General features: G+C 33.1%; 1 protein-coding gene across 1 annotated transcript; it reads left to right on the top strand.

Moving 5' to 3' along the window:
• Nucleotides 1-9,139: 9,139 nt before the first annotated feature.
• On the top strand, nucleotides 9,140-10,778 carry LOC130624151 (beta-1,3-galactosyltransferase 5-like). Its single transcript, XM_057439718.1, has 2 exons — nucleotides 9,140-9,260; nucleotides 9,488-10,778. The coding sequence occupies exon 2, from the start codon at nucleotides 9,599-9,601 to the stop codon at nucleotides 10,604-10,606; it is 1,008 nt and encodes a 335-aa protein (XP_057295701.1). The 5' UTR covers nucleotides 9,140-9,260; nucleotides 9,488-9,598; the 3' UTR covers nucleotides 10,607-10,778.
• The last annotated feature ends 7,013 nt before the right edge of the window (nucleotides 10,779-17,791 follow it).

Genomic DNA, 17,791 nt, shown 5'->3' on the forward strand with positions numbered 1-17,791 from the left:
CGGACAGGTCTCTGCTGACGTCAGCAAAATTTAAATGACGGTTGTTTTTCTCTGTTATCCTGCCTAAGTGGATTTTTCCACGGGCCTTATTGACTAGTCTCTATAATAATACGCCAGTTCCGTGTGTCTGTCTGTCACTTTTGCAAAGTGGATTACATTCTTCAAAATTTGCTTTAACAAATTCTATAAAACATCGCCTATAAAATTGTTCTTTAATTTACCAAACTTTACCGATAAAATAGTATTGACGTCAAAGGAAAGTTAATTAAGATTAGTGAAGCCATTACAATGCACTTAAAACTTTGAGGCCAAATAACTTAGAAACGAGGTGGTGACGTCAATGTTTTTTCACCGCGTGGGTAACTAGGGACAACCTGGGACCAATTTGGGTAAGTTTTCCAAACCTGGGTCCCCAAATCCGTTTCGGAATGGACGGTTTGATGACGTCATCAAAAAACCTTTAAACCTTGATATCTCTGCAACCGTTTGTCAATGATACATGATCATATACATTTTCTTGATCAGCGTTTCAAGATCTATACGATAAAGGCAATGGGTTTATGAATTTCAAAAGAAAAATTTTTCTTACTTTTATTAGGTACTTTGCTGACGTCAGCAAAAATTTTAAACCTTTATTCTTCTTAACCGTTCGTCAATAGCACATGATAATATAAATTTTTGTCATTAGCGTTTCAATCTCTGCACATTACAGAAAACGGATAAACTTAATTTTACCAATTTTTTTTGTATATGCACTGCTGACGTCAGCAAATATCCAAAACAACCTATTTTCCCATTGTCCTTCAGCCTAAGTGGATTTCTCCACGGGCCTTATCGACTAGTGTATTTAATATTACTTAAGCTGCTACAACAATAATACTTGCCCGTCATGATCAGAGATGCAGAATGGTGAACCATTGTCAGGCTGGTTCACAGTCATTCCCTGTGGTCGCTCGAATAGGGAGATTTTTAAAAAGTCTATTCTCTGCGAACGGAAGAATGCTGTTCACAATTAGCGCCTTAAATTTAAAATCTTTCAACTAAAACAAATATGGAGCTTACAGCAAGGCAAATTATTTTATTGCTTTTGTTGCGAAGGCGGGTGAAATGTAAAAATACTCGCGTAGTTAAAAGAAGATTCTGGGTTCGTTAAACCTACAAGGAGAGAAATATAAAAGGACAATATCATCTCCTGGTTCAGGATCTTAAACTATTTGATAGAGAGCTAATTTTTCGCCATTTTAGGATGACGCCCTCCAAATTGGAGGAGTTACTTGGATTCATTCTTATCTTCATGGGATCCATTAGTAATTCCAACCACTGTTTCCTGATGTAGTGTATCCTTAAAAGCTAAAGGTTGTTGCTGTAACAAAGTCATTAGTTCTTTGTAATTAATTGTTTACTGCTCCTCCATTTTTGTCCACGTGTGTTTTTATTTTTAGCTGCAATTTTGATTTTAATTTTTGCAAGTCAACAAAAAATACGGCATCTGATTGGTCGATAATACTCATTCGCCGTGGTAGTTGAACAAGATTTAACTGCTGCGACGAATGCTGGCAAATGAGCGAAAATTACGTAGTATATTAAAAATAGATTTTGCGCATGTGCAGATGCATGGTCGCTTAAATGAAGTGTGAACCAGCCTTAAGGAATAAAAATACAAAGGATCATGACAAAAAGTCATTTACTTGAGAAAGATGATTGTTTTTAAAAAACTCTAATTGACGTCGTTGCTGGAAATCTTAACCTAAATTAATAAATTATGTACTAAATGCATACTTTGGATATAACAAGATTAATTTTAAAAACTCTTAAACTCATAAAATGCATTTTAGACAACAATCTCTTTGTTAATCCTGAAACAGGATTAACGCGACATGCAAAGTAAATTTACGACACATAGTCTGCACTTGAACACAGAGGTCTGTACATGAACACAGCATATGTATATGTACATAAACAAGTGTTGTTGTTATAAATAACGCGATCGTAGCGGCCTTAAAACATTCTGGCTCGAGACTTTATTTTCTATAGGAATTCCAAGTATAAGTTCCCTATACTTTCGTTGATAATTTAAGCATCACCAAGAAGTCGAAATAATGGAGACTACATAATTATATTATTTTGCGTTTTAAAAATGGAACGAACTTTGTATTATTATTAGTATTATTTTTTGTTAACAGAATGAAAACAATGTGATATTTTGATTAAAATTTGAATTCAGTACAATCAAAATTATACCCTAATATTGGAAACTAACATTTTGAAAAAACATGGCCAGTGGATAGTACTGTAAAATGGAAAATAATAAATATGATAAAAAAGGTACAAGAAAACGTTTTTAATAATCTAAAAATAAAACTTAAGAAAAAAGAAAAAAAAAATTTTTAGTCTATTTTCGTTTCAGCATTTGTACCCAGCACATTTTTATACAACAAGCAGTAAAACTACATTGGTATTTCTGGCGTAGTGTTGGTGTTACTGACGCGGTTTAAAGCAAAGTGCGGCCCTATCTGACGGCCTTGGCAAATTGTAAAAATTAATATAGGTTTGATTATTGTCTAAGTTAATTATTGAGTGTCCACTTAACTGTTTTAATTTAAAACCGCGTTAAGATAGAAAAGTAAACAAAGGAAAACGTAATTGATTTATTTTAGCAAAGTTGTAAACAAATTAAAGCGATTCTATTAAAAGAAACAATTTGCAAGTTCGAAAGCCCGATACAAAAACATTTGCAGTAACGAAAGATTAATTTTAATTTCTTGCCCAGTTTAAATATTGGCAGTGAAAATATGAGCTGTCCCAATTTTGGGCTGCAACGGTATTTTTAGGCGTCAAAAAAAATAAAATAAAAAAAAAATTAAAAAATATAATAAATTAAAATAAACAAACAAATAAATAAATAAAATATGTTTAACCTTTTTTGTTTTATTCCGCAGAAAAATCCTGTTTTACGATACAAACAATTTTCTAAATTTCCATAAATGCAATAGAAACATATATTACAGCTTTTAACTAGCCAAAAGTATTTTAAGATTTTTGCTACACTCTCAATTTAAAATTTACATAACTTTTTGCTACGATTTTTATACGATACATTAACCAGCACATACAATTTTTGGGGAAGTTCAATATGCTGATGGTAATAATCGGCTATCAAGCTATGTTTATCCAGGCATATAAAAAAATATGCATAATTTTAACAGTTAGCAATCCTCTTGTAAAATGTTGCTTATGCTCTTCTGTTGTTTGCGCAACAGCTTTTATATCTTGAAGATGAGAGTTACAATCGTTTATTGTATCACCGATTTTTGTCACGCGCTTTACTCAAACTTAGGAATATTTGCCGTGACCGAAGATACGTATATACTACATTAGTTTGTGCAATTCGTGGTGCAAAAATGTGTCAAAAAAATTCCGAAAAATTTTCCAGTTTTTTTTAACACTGCGAGATATTTCAAACTTTGCTCATTAAAAGTCTTTAAAAGAATTTTATCGTGCTGTTTTCAAAAATATTTAAGTGAAAACGTTCTTCTAATAAGTAAAAAGGAAGATCGAGTATTGAGAAAGTTATAAAAAAGTACCATAGTAAATAACCGATTAAAGCTCTTAGGAAGTCTTTTAATCTTCCGATCTTAGGAGTTGGTGCTTAATCGGACTAGGCTAGGCTATTACTCGAGATTTAAGTGCTTCTTGAGAATATCTTAAGATTTATTTTATTCACTTCTTATGATGTTCATTTATATTATTTATTTCTCATTATCATACTGTATGTTGCAAACACTAGGACTTATCATCGGCCTCGTTTTCACTGTTATTTCAAGGAGCATGTAATCTTGCGAAATCTGGCGTTGCCTCTAATAAGTCATCTTTTAAAATACTGGATTAGTTGTCCTAGGACATGCTTTAGTCGTCGTCTAACTAATAATTTACAGAATCACTTAATTACCAGCGCGCGTTTGTCTGCTTTTGCAATTATAATTAGAAGTTACTTTCATTTCCACATTTATTGTTAAGAAAAATTTTTTGTTATAAGAAAAGTTAATATGATACTTTTGAGGATTTTAAAGCAGATAATGATGTTTTTAGTTAGGATGATTGGAGGCCTTAAAAACATAAAAGTCTTGATGGGATCTGTTACACATGATGAAAAAGTGTTTATCGAAGAATTAAATCTGGACTGAAGTAGTACTATATTGGTGTGCTTGGGAAGAAGGAGTTAGGCTAGATCTCACGGATATGCTGAATGCTTGGTTGGTAAACAGTGGTAACTTACATGTTTTTTTTCATGGAAAATTATTCAAAGGAAAGCTTTTGCGCCAAATCTACGTTCACATAAAGAGACTAATATAAGAGTACTAAAATCTTCTTAATTGTTTGTTTACGCGAGTGTTAGATAAAAATTGAGAAAGATAGCTGTTCTGCTGGGCTGTGATTTTAATAGTTGACGATTCTCGTATTTACATTTTTTTAATAAAAAACAAGCAAGGGGGTTGTTATGGTCGTGTTCAGCAAGATGTGTTTAATATGTGTTTAGAGTACTAACTTCGTTTGATCTCAAGAAGCCCTGGTACAGGGTCGTGCTGATAAAATTTAAAACCCCATGCAGAAGTTCGGGTATACAAATAGTAGTAGCTTGTTATATACTTGTTTCGTAATTTATAATTTTTGGAACAGGATTGGAACAGAATTGTGGCGCGAAATAAATATAACCGTATTCCAGGTCCATTTATCAAAATGAAGGAGATTATGAAAAAGTAATAATTTTTTTAACAGGCTGTCTACAATTTTGCAATAACGCGGTTATAATTTTTTGTATCTTGACCTTCTGAGTGGTCTGGTTTTTACGCACAATTTTATTCGGAATGTGCGAGGATGGAGCACAACATCAATAACAGAGATCTTACGTGAGCCGTTTTCTAGCCCTTTCATCATTATCATACATCTCCTGCGTTTGTAGCCATAATTGGTAAAAATCAAATAAGCATATAAAAAACTTATGGCTATATGATAAGATTGTTGCCAGAAGACATCATTTCAGCAAATAACAATTGCTGAAAAAAAAACAATTAATAATTACCTACATGACCATACAGTACGTATTTTCTTACAGTTAGTAGTATAGTTTGACCCAGCATTACATTTTTTCCGAATTGGTTTTCTTTGATGTATCGCTGGTAACTTGAAGCGTATTAGTAAAAGTCGAAAATTAAGAAGGCTTTCACTGTCGCATTAACATCACTAACACAGCATTTCATATGTCGGATCAAGTTAAAGAATTATACGCACACTGGTTTTTTGAACATATGAGCGGTGGAAAATGGATTCCACCCTGCCTCCTTATTAACTTTTCATAGGCTTGTTAAAATTGAATTAAACTTGGCACACTTATGGTACGTCACAAAAGAAACAAAATAACACCAAAAATTTTTGCTTATGTCAGCACTTTTTCTCTGACCCCTCTAAACGCTAAATGAAACTTATTTAAAATATAATCAAATTTTTACATAGTATGCCTAAAAATCTCCCACAAATTTCCCAAAATCCGTTTTTTCCGATTTTCAGTTAAAATCCAAAAAAATTGGGAAATCGGATTAATCAGGTGTCGAAAACATATTGTGTTGTAAGGTTCAAGTTCTAAAAATAACCCTAATGAGAGTTATAATTTCCCGATTATAAGAATTTTATAGAGATTTTTAGGGGTAGTTTTAAGTAATAGAAAATATAAAAGCCTCTGAGATGTATAGCACCAAAAAATGGGCACGCAGGTGCCTAATAGATAAATATTGAAACTCAGTAAGTATCATAGCCATAATACAAAACATGAACGGGTTATTAAAAAAAAATCCGTTGCGGAATTTAAAAGTCTAGTCGGTGAATACGCGGGTTGGCCTGTTGTAAATATTCTGGTCCTTACAACATCATTGCCTACGGCTACATTCTTACGTTTTCACTGCAGTTAATTCATGAAGTCATTTCTTCGTCAATCATTTAAAGTTTGGCTAATAGAGGTAGCTTTACTTTAGTTATAAACTTGAGAATTTTAACCAAGATTCGAGAATATATATATGTCTTCTTTTTTTTCTTAGATATATGCAAACCTGGTATCTGATCGACTTTTCAAAATATTGAAAAATGGTGTGTTCTATCTTTCTTCAGTATATAATTATAAATCTATTGTTGAACACATATTCACTTCCAAAAATTAAATTACACAATGAAATGTGTCTCATCAATGCCGAAGGATAGTAAACGCCCAAAAGCCGCTTTTACGCAATCATATTTTTGTATCACATGAATTTGAATTGTGAGATACTTGTTATGACGCAAAGGTGTGTAATAAAGCTTAGTTCCCACCTGGCATTAAAGAGCACTAACGAGCGATATCTCATAAACGCTGAATTTTTTTTTAATAAGTGAGGCGCTTCTTTAGTGCTCACTATCGCTCGTTAGTGATCTTTTGCGCGCACTTAGGCTTAGTGTTGTTATTAAAAAATCCTAATATCAGCAGTAAAAAATGAGTGTTTATTCTATTGTTTCCTTCGAAGATTAAGAGGCCGTTTACACTTTAAATCTCATCCCGTGATAAGTTTCGTCCCGGGATGAGTTCATCGCTGTGTCTACCGTCTAAGTCTTCACAACGTTCACACGTTTAATGCGGGAGGAAATCTCATTAAGAAAAATTGCGTGTAAACACAATAATTCTTTTCACCCTGGAGTAAGAATGCTTAATGTACACTTTTTCACACTTTTTTGAACATGATTTTAAATATAAAAGCTATAAAATCAATTCGTTTTTTCTTTTCGTGACGACCGACGCAAAGAAATAAATTTGGAAAATATGAAGAGGTTGGTTGTAACTTTCGTTAATTTATATATTTTCAAAGTTTTTTATTTTATTTTAATAAAACGAAATGCCATCCTAAATTTATACGAGTGCAATTATTATTCCACCATTTATTATGGTTCTTATGTTTTTATACCAGAAAGTGTTTTAAAAATGCACGCCATTTTAAACTGTGTGACGGAAGAGATGCTATACTTCTACGTGCCATACTCATGCCATACTTATATTGTGTATCAATTTGAAGCCTGCCTCAAAGTGATACACAATATAAGCAAAAACAGATTACTTGCTGTAATCCTCATTTTTCAGTGCTGCTTAATGCACAATAACTATCGCACGCTAGTGCTTATTAGTGCTCTTTAGTGCCAGGTAAGAACCAAGCTTAACGGTTAGAGAATATGATTGGGCAGAATAACTCAGTTTCATGCGCAATTTAGATGCTAAGGTACATTCTTGATGTAAAATGCTCAACTTGCAAAAATGAAATTGCAGAACAAATGAAAATCAAAAACAGCATGGTAATGGTGGCGTGAGTACATACATGTGAAGTAATTTTATTTGCAACTTTAAAAATTTTTTTAAAGCTTTTTTATTTATTTCATAAGTACTCACACATCACTTATGTTATTTTTATATATTTTATATTTAAAGTTTTTTTTTTATTATCTCTTTTTCAGTTTTATAAAATGGCGCCAAATAGAAATGAGTAAGCGTACCGTATCACGATAATTTGCTTTGTCTGTGTAAATCTGGCTACTACAGCAAATAATTTGTTACTTTTAGATGGTATTACCTCTAACGAAATTAAAGTTAGTTAAATAGGTGGGAGTGTTTATAAAGTTCCGTATATGCGCTTTACAGACAATAAAAAAGAAAGACCACATAAGAAAAATGACTATTTCCTTTAATTTATAGATTTAAGGAATAACTATCATTTTTTTAAAAATCAGGTTTTAATTATTTCAAAAAGATAGTTGCTTTTTATCTTGGTTTCTTTAATAGTTGCGGTCTGTTCTTTACATTTCTTGTCTGTGTACACGCGTGCACATGTCGATTGTGCTAGACTCAAAATCAAAACAATACGTCACGCTGCAACTCATCTGTTTGGTTTGTTTGTAGCAATAAAGTTAAATTCTTAGTGGGGAAAAAGTAATTCGTGAAATAGCTATTTTAACGTCAATAAAATCTCAAATTGAAATAGAAAAATTGTTATTATACAAAGATGGTGAAGCTTTTCCACGTGTTTTAATTTGATAATTTTACACTTTCCACATTACGTTGTTTACAAATTGGAAAACTGAAATTATTTTTACAAAAAGTTGATCTGAATTCAACCCCCCACAGGTTTGAGGCTTTGTAGAAACCGATTCAAAATAATGGTTTTAAAATTTCTTAACGCTCTTTTCTGTATAATATTCTACAAATATATTGGTGCGCAGGAACTTCTTGCAATATGCCTCAAACAACCTGTCCCTCGTAAACGGCTTGTTTACGTTCTTGTACGTTTAAAAAAATTACATTTACTCGATATAGCCATGCTGCTATTGTGCTCAATTTGGCAATAATCGATCTGATTGTAAAGGCAGATTTTTACGAAACTAGTTGGACGGTAAATTTCCCCACGAAATGTATTTTAGTTTAGTTTGCTTCGATTTTGCTTCAAAAACATCGCATCATCAATAGGTAGAAACAGTTCTTACGTTTTAGCGGCAAAATATTTTGCTGGAAACTTTCACCCAATCAAAATGTAGTCATTACTGTTGATTCTTAGAAAAACACTACTGGAAAGAATTCAAAATAACTATTATGTTTTTAGTACCCAAAAAGTGCACATATTCAGTATTTTAAATTCGCCACATGTTTTTTGTTGTTAAAATTAAAACGACATTTCTTAGCCAATTCGCCGCCGAATTCGCCATTCACAATGAAAGTTACGGTCAAACCCTTTATATAGCCAAGCTTTCCAAAAATAGCCTCGTTTTCCAAACAATTATTTTCTTCAAATCTAAATAAAATCCAACTACATTTTTGTCATGATAATTTAATATTCTATCTGAATATCCTAATTCGAAGAGCACAGAATCATTATAAAATTTTGGATGATGTTATTATAATTTATGAAATTCGGGAAAGGTTTATTGATTCGCATCTGATTTCCATGCGGACAGTACAATATCCTTCTCGGGTTGTATATTTTCCCCTATTCAGGGTATCTACAGTGGAAGTTATCTTACTGTTAAGACATTCACCAAACAGAGAAAAAAATTTCCAAAATAATTTTTCCTTAGCAATTATAGACTCACATTCTTTGGCATACAGGGAAAGGAGGACGCAGGATCCAATGGGTGTACTAATACCTATGACTGGAACCCCAGATCAGAATCTAGATCCAGTTGCACAGTATTCAGGCTCAGTACGTTTTTAATATGTTTTTAGTTTGTGGAAAATATTTTATCCTCAACGTTGTTATAAATTATACTAGTCGTTAGCCCGTGGAAAAATCCACGGGTTCGCCCGTCGCAGCTAAGCCACCATTTTGCGTGACAGACAAACGGACGGACAGAAAGACGTATACGGGCATTATAATATAGATTGTAAACAACGTGTATCACTGTTTTTAAAACTTTTTATATTTTATAGGAGGATATAATAGACATTGCTTTGGTAGATGTGGAGAGTTATCAAAACGCCGGAAATGAATAAATTCAAAGATATTAAAAAATAACACTTACTTAGTGAAACACTATAAAAATGACAAAATCAAGAATTAAAATAAATTACAAAGTGGTCATTTTACTGACGTTATGTTGCATATTCTTCATTTTTTTGGGCTCAGAAATATACTTTAACAAATTTGTAATAGAGCTGGACTACTCAAGGATTTACGTGAAAGCTAATTTGAGCAATCTTAATCAAGACATACACGTGACTAAATTATTATCGAAATTTTCGTGTAGCAAAAAGCCAATAAAGTTGTTAGTTGTGGTGATCAGTAACGTAATGTATTTCCAGCGTAGAGATACCATTCGGAAAACATGGGGAAAGAGATTAGATTTGCATACAACAAACGATTTTCGCACTTTCTTTGCTGTGGCAAAGACAACAGATGAAACAACACAAGAAAAACTTGAGAATGAGATTGCGACTTATGGAGATGTAATACAAGGAGATTTTTACGAAGATTATTATAAGCTTCCAAGAAAGACTGAGCTAGTTTTCGAATGGGCGTATAAACACTGTGAATTTGATTACTTGCTGAAGGCAGATGACGACGTGTACGTTAACCTAATGATCCTTTTTCAATTTCTTGATCATCCAGATACACCTAAGACTAAATTGTATGCAGGACGCCAACATGTAAAAACAAACGTGTTCAGAGAAGGAAAGCTGAAAGTCACTTTTGAAGAGTACGGAACGAAAAACTATCCTGATTTTTGTAGCGGTGGATCAGCCATACTTTCAAGAGATGTAGTAGGAAGTATAATTCCGTATTTTCAAAAAAATCCAATTCGATTGGAGGATGTTTACACCGGCATGTTGATGATGAATGCAGGTGTTGTGTCAAGACATGTACCGAGTGTCAGAATGTTTGAGAAAAATTGTGATTATCAAAACACCACGTTGGCACATCATTCTGAAATACATACAAAGAAAAGAAGCTGTCTGTTGAAATTATTTTATAGTATGCTAGCCCAAAACGTTGAAAGTGCTTTTATACGCACGCATTACATTAACGTGATGGACGATAGGGGGAAGTAGTTCAGTTAGATGGTGATTTATCACTCTGATCTGTTTGTTTTTCTTAGTTGACTTTTTGTTTACTGTTTACTTATGTTTTTTATTTGTTTTTCATTTGTTTTTAATGGTTTTATTCTTTTATAGCTTTAAAAATTTGTTTTGTTGATAGAATACGTTATGCTTCTTTTCTAAATTTCTTGTAATTTTTGAATAATGTAATGCTTCAATTAAACTCATTTTATTAAAGAGCTATTATTAGATCGTGTGTTTATTTAAGTGGCGCACTTAATCAGGGGTGTTCTTAATTGAGACATTACAGTACAAGTTGAACCTTGAGGCATTTTACGTGTCGTTTGTACTAAAAAAAGCGCCTAATGCCTTAAAAACCGTGGATTATTTAATGGTGAACAGCTTGGCTTCCAATAGCACATATTGTTGAGCAGATGTTTTAACTTGGGGGTAGGAATTCAGAGTACTCGAAGCGAGTCAGTTGAACGAAGATTCAGGTCAACATTTTTAGTTTTTCAAATTTGCCGTAACCCAGCCCCCCCCCCCCCCCCCCCCCAATAATTTTCCTACTAAAAGAAAAATAAAGACAGAGCGAGAAAAAAAGAGAGAGAGAGAAAGAAAGAAATAGAGACAGAGAGACAGATTTTGTGTCATTTCTCCAAAAGTTAGATAACCCAAGAAAACTACTTTTGTTTGAAGTTATAAAAGTGGGAAAACTTGCTCCAAAACCACACATTCTGGGTTATATGTTCTTCGGACAATTGTTAATGACTCCAGGTATAAAATGATTCGCGCAACTGTCGTCATCGCTCAAAAAAATATAGCATATTTTCAAGGGAACCCAATGAGTGTCGAGTTATAAATTAGAAAAGGTTCGAGCTGTATAAATTGTATGATCGAAATAACAAACTCCACAAAAACAAAATGGTTATATCAATTGTCTTCAATTGCCTTCAAATGTCTCTTGCTCCAAAACCACACATTCTGGTTGTTATGTTCTTGGGGAAGTTGTTGATAACTCCAGGTATAAAACGATATTTGCAACTGTCTTCATCGTTTAAAAACATGTAGTATATCTTTAGGAGAATCCAATAAACAGCAATAAGCATGGTTTCCCTTCGTAAAATACGCGCGCAAAGTTTTTTGCTACCTCTGTTTTCACCCTTGAACTTACAGTGGAAATGTTCAAGTATTACAGAAACCTCCGATTGTCCAGGTACGATAACAGTTCCGAGAGTGGTGCTGCAAAATACCTAGAAAGGAAATAAACAATTAAATTAAGGACATGGAATTTCCAAGTAAGAATTACTTTTTAGGTAAAAGCTTATTTCCAATTAGCGACATCAAATTTTCAAATAAGGACACTCTTATTGAAGATAATATTTCGGTTTGTCTGTTCAGTATTCATATTACTGTGGAAAGTTTATTATTTCTTGAACATGATAGTTTAATAGGCGACGTTTCGGGAGATCCTTCTTCCATCATTGGGCTACAGAAAAGCAAAACACCAAAGGACAATTTGCAAAAATCTGAAAGACTGTCATTGAAGAATCTAAAGAAGGACAAAGATATCATAATCCTACCAGCAGACAAGGGGAGAACAACGGTTATCATGAATACACCTGACTACATCGACAAGTGCAACGAACACATCAACAACGGGCCTTACAAACTTCTCAAGAAAGATCCTATAGAAGTCATCAAACGAGAAGCCAGGAACATCTTAATGGAGTTGAAGAGAAAAGAATACATCGACGATAAGCAGTATTACCGACTGAAACCTTGTGACGGACCCCCACCGCGATTTTACGGACTACCAAAAATTCATAAACAAGGAAATCCAATTCGACCAATAGTCTCTTGCACTGGAACACCGTTATACAACCTATCAAAATTTGTTGCTTCTATCTTCAGCAAATTTACAGCAAGTGACCACAGCAAAAACTCAAAAGAATTTTCGGAATACATCAGAGGAATAAAGATAGCAGACGACGAATGTTTCCTTCCCTCACTCATTTTACAGGAACGGTGAATACACCTTTCCAAATTAGTTTTCTTTGGTGTACCGCTGCTATTTCTAAACTTTTTCGAATAAAATGAATGTGATTTTTGAAATCCTGATTGATTTGACAGAATGTGAAATCTTTAGATTCATACAGCAAACAAACAACCTGTTACAACAGGTTTTCTAATTTTGACATTTTTATATTGATGATGTAATTGACATCTTTTTTTTTAAGAAAAAGAAAGTAAAAATATCAGTATCGTTTCCTCGCCCTTTGAAGATCGATCAGTTTTACAGACTTTATGGAATTTACATGCGATTGCGGGCAAACTAGTTCCTTAAAGCAAAACCATGCATTGCCCTTAGAGAGACATTTAGTTAAATCCTCACGACAACTTTCACCTGATATTAACAACAATTTTCCTCGTTTTTGAAATCGAAACTAATGATAGGCTGAATCTAGTTATGATGCTAAATTATATACTTTATCTAGCAAGTTCAAGTGACGTTTTGTTTTGTTGTAAAGTAGTATTTTTGCCTGAGAACTTTCTATTTGTACAATAATACTATTTGATAGTTACAACACAAATGAAAACAATTTTTAAGTTTCAACTGACTTAAAAAATAAATAAATAAAAAATTCGAGCGCTAGAATGTAAACATGAAAAGCGTAACGCATAATTTACGTGTTTTTTAAAATTTTAGAATTTTGACGTTTTGACTTTAGGATCATATTCGATAACATTAAATTGGTGTGTGCATAAATTTTTAACTTAATCCGACATGTGAAAATGAGGTTTTGGTGGAATTAATGTTGGTATAGCAAAATGTTATGCCACTTGAAATTTAAAGCGGGAGAGCATATCAAACGCTCTCCGACAGTGCTGTGTCTGATAATTTACGAGTGTGTGAAAGGCGTCAATTATCGTTTGGCGACTTCACTAATTTAGCGCATGGAAAAAATTATTTCGAATTAAAAAAGAGGTTACTTATTACGCATATTAATAGATACACAAGTTCTATGCCTCTATTGTTTATTTTATAGCGCTGTAAATTTTTTGCTGCAAAATATTCTATTGCAGGACACCACAAAGCAAGGTAGGAAAGAGCATTTGATTGTAGTTGTCATTTAAGTAACTAATAATTTCTGCACATTTTGTGGCAAATTCGTATTCATTTTATTCTCGTTAGGGCATTTAGAATCAAAGGAAACATGAAATTCTGGGAGTAAACGTTGTCAATGGTTTTTATTCTTACAATTTTGTTTTCACTCTTATTTCATTTACAAGTTAGATGTGAGAATAGTACTCTATTTTTCAAATAACGCAAAATCAAGATTCTAAGATCCTAAGTGATGTGAAAATCAGCAAGTTAAAACTGCATGAACGTAGTACAGGAATACTTTTATTTCTTGCCTAATCTTTCTCAAGTATCATCTAGGGATGAATAAACAACAATAGTGTAGTAGCATAATGGCATAACTTTCGTCTTCGATTGTATGATCTTTCGTTTTTGATTGCTGAAAGTTACTTGTGATTTAATTGATAATACAACAAATCGCTACAATAATATACTCAGGCGTGATCCTAGCGATGGCTTCACCCTTTTACTAGCTTGTTGGTCTGTGCCCTGGATGAAAACCTGTCTCTACCCTGATCCAAAATGGGAGGACTGATACAGTATTTTAACAGGACGAAAACACACAGCCTTTGTTGCAAATAAATTTTATATATAGATATGTTTGTCATTTTAATGAGCACCATTTCCAATTATTAACAGCGTTCGTGCTTCGAAGCTCGTTAATGCTTGCTAATACGACTACAGTTGCTCACTTGATGAAGGTAAAGTATAATCTTTACAAGTATGTCCCATATGGCTATTTGGATAAAGTGCGTTAAAATAAAAATAATATACTGTGTTAAACATCGTAACATTTAAAGATATACAATTGTAGTTAACATTCCAGCAAAATGAAAGATCGAGGAATATAGCATGTCAAGCATGGCTTATATATGAGAGTTGTTGCGCATGCGTATCGAAAGCGATAAACATTCGTGCAGAATCGCCAAGAAACTCGATTTACGACAATCTTCGACAATCCCGCATGGCCACTTATTTCATTCAAACTTGCCACCTTCCTCTCTTTTCAGATGGCTGTATGTTTCCACATCTCTTATGAAGAACCTCTTTATTTCAAAGTCGAGGTTAAGAAAAAATAAGGAATATATTAAGAACGGAGCTACTAAGCTTGAATTCTTACATTGATTATTAGGACATAATACTGTGAATTTCTAAAATTACCAAAAAATAACTTGAAGAATTTTTCACCCTAAAGTTACCCTGTATGCTTTTACAACAAGGTCAAATATATATTTTTTAATCTTGTTTTTTTTTTTATATTTCTTTAATAATAGCGTATTCTGTCCGCCTGCTTGTGCGCGAAAAAAGGTCATGTTATGGAAACGCAGAATGCAATAAATAAAGGACGGGCGAACCCGTTGATTTATTCAAGGGTTACCGAATAGTCTCTTCAATAATACCTGTCTGTTTGTGCGTAAAAAAAGTCATGTTAGGGAAACACAAAAATGATATACAAAGGACGGGCCAACCTCAATCCCAGGGCTTTTTTTTTTCTTTTTTGAAGGGACAGCGAGCAAGAAATAGCCCTGTCATCGTCCCAAAAAATTGCGGCCAGTGACATTTGAATATTTTGAAGTGACGAGTGCGTAATGCAAAAACAAGATAGTGGTACGCAAGGGAGCTTTTGTTTGTTGGGGAGCTATATTATAGACAATAAATAAATTAGGTGAACTTTTTATAAAACGTGTTGCCGATATTTTTTTAAAGATCTTGGTTAAGAAGGTAGGTAAAGAATTTAAAAAGTTCTCACTTTGAAACAGAAGGTACCTGTCTTTTTATTTATTGTCAATAGCTTGCAAGTGGCGCTAATGAATTATTAATGCTTTTAACAATCATTATGAAACAGGTAAAAGTAACAACATTAATTTTTTGATGATGAAAGTATATTGAAAAGTAAAAATATATATGTCTAGCTAGTGTGCCTGTTCCATATTGTTGTAAAATTGGTTCCGTTCCATATTGTTGGGTGCTGTCCCATGTTATTGTGTCTCCTCTAGACAGTTCAGGACGGTCATAACAGCTCGTACCATATTGCTGTGGCTCTTGTAGATAATGCAGAACGGTCAAAAAGGCTTGTCTCAAATTGTCGGGACTCTTTAATACGGGAAAAATTTTAAACACATAGAAATGAGAAAAATTGTGGTAGTTACACATTTCTTCAATTTTGCGTACAAGTGGAAAGAGGACATGAAACTTTAAGTTTATAGCAGAGAATTCCCCACACTAAAAACAATTCCTAAACATCACTCTGGCAAGTGTCATACAAGATTTTAGGTCGATTTAAATTATTTTTATTTTTATTTAATGCCCCATTCACAACTAACAAAACTGGTTTAAATTAAACTGGTTATACTTAAACTGATTTTCATTGCAACTCGGCTCATACATGTACCATTTACACCTAAAGTTCACAACACGGTCAGAATCATGAATAAATAAAAACTCTATATACCATAATAATGTTTCTTGAAAAGTTATTTAACTGAAAGTTTGCAAGTAGACCACAACAAAATTGTCTTTTCACATTTAAAACTTCGCTGCAGCCTGATAACAAAGTGTCTTTAGATATACAGCATTTTTACTTTGCGTATTGGAATCCTTTTTGAATTTCCGCGCCCGAAGGCGTAGGAAATTTTTTAAAACCGTCTTTTTTTTTTCGGAGCATTTCTTGAGAAAAAATCGACCCTGGGATTTCACGTTCTTTAGAAAGGAGGATGGTATTGGTATAACCGACTAACTAACTAACCCTGTTCCAAATGGTCAATTGCAAAGTCACAAATTTAAACTTCGTACCCAAGCTCCCTAAGTACTGGGAAGTCATCTAAATGACGTTTCAGGCCAAAATTGGTATTTGTTTTCGACTAAATTTGGCACAGTTAACAAAAAAAGTATGCTGAACACAATGGTGACATTATAATTTTAATTTTTGTCACCTAAATGTCATTTTAGGCCAAAATTGGTCCAAAAAATTAAAACTACTTTATTTTTGACAAAATTTGGCACAGTTAACAAAAAAAAATGCTGAACATGATGGTGACATCAAAATTTTGGTTTTTTACCACCTTAAATGTCATTTTAGGCCAAAACTGATCCAAAAATTAAAACTACTTCATTTTCAACAAAAATTGGCAAAGTTAACAAAAAAAGTATGCTGAACATAATGGCAACATCAAAATTTTGATTTTTGTCACCTAAATGCCATTTTAGGCCAAAATTGGTCCAAAAATTAAAACCACTTCAATTTCGGCAAAATTTGGCACAGTTAACAAATAAAGTATGCTGAACATGATGGGGACATCAAAATTTTGATTTCTTGTTACCTAATTGTCATTTTAGGCCAAAGTTGGTCCAAAAATTAAAACTACTCCATTTTCAACAAAAATTGGCAAAGTTAACAAAAAAAAGTATGCTGAACATAATGGTAACATCAAAATTTTGATTTTTGTCACTTAAATGTCATTTCAGGCCAAAATTTGTCCAAAAATTAAAACTACGTTATTTTTGACAAAACTTGGCACAGTTAATAATAAAAGTATGCTGAAAATGATGGTCACATCAAAATTTTGATTTTTTGTCAACTAAATGCCGTTTAAGACCATAAACGTTTCAATCGCAGGACCTTCAACCATGAATGATAGGCTGTATTTTTTTGTTAGTAATTTCTTTTAAAATGTGAGTTTATTATGACACGTTTCGTTTTGTTTGCGTTTGTTGTAAGATGTAATGTCACTTGTGTGCTTTATCTTCAGAGCGTCATGCACCAAACCTCTCCGAATGTTTGGCACGATAACACAACGAATTAGCAAGTTGTCATTAAATATTTTGGTAGCGAGCGGAAATTCTTAGCTCCCAGGGCTTCTTGTTTCAATATAAATGTGTATCCAGCTACTGCTCCTGATATGCACAACCACTATAATTACTCCACCAGTGTAATTTACAAAAAGTTTTCTTCTGAATAAAAAATTCAAATTTGAGACCAACTACATTTAATTCTTTATATTTTGCTTCATAATCTTCTAATGCTGTGAACAACTTTCTCGTGCTGCACGAGC

Source organism: Hydractinia symbiolongicarpus, chromosome 13 (genome assembly GCF_029227915.1).
Source record: "Hydractinia symbiolongicarpus strain clone_291-10 chromosome 13, HSymV2.1, whole genome shotgun sequence".
Classification (NCBI taxonomy): domain Eukaryota; kingdom Metazoa; phylum Cnidaria; class Hydrozoa; order Anthoathecata; family Hydractiniidae; genus Hydractinia; species Hydractinia symbiolongicarpus.

Excerpts from the sequence above, each read along its gene's own strand:
- LOC130624151 (XM_057439718.1), top strand. The coding sequence starts at position 9,599 with ATGACAAAATCAAGAATTAAAATAAATTACAAAGTGGTCATTTTACTG.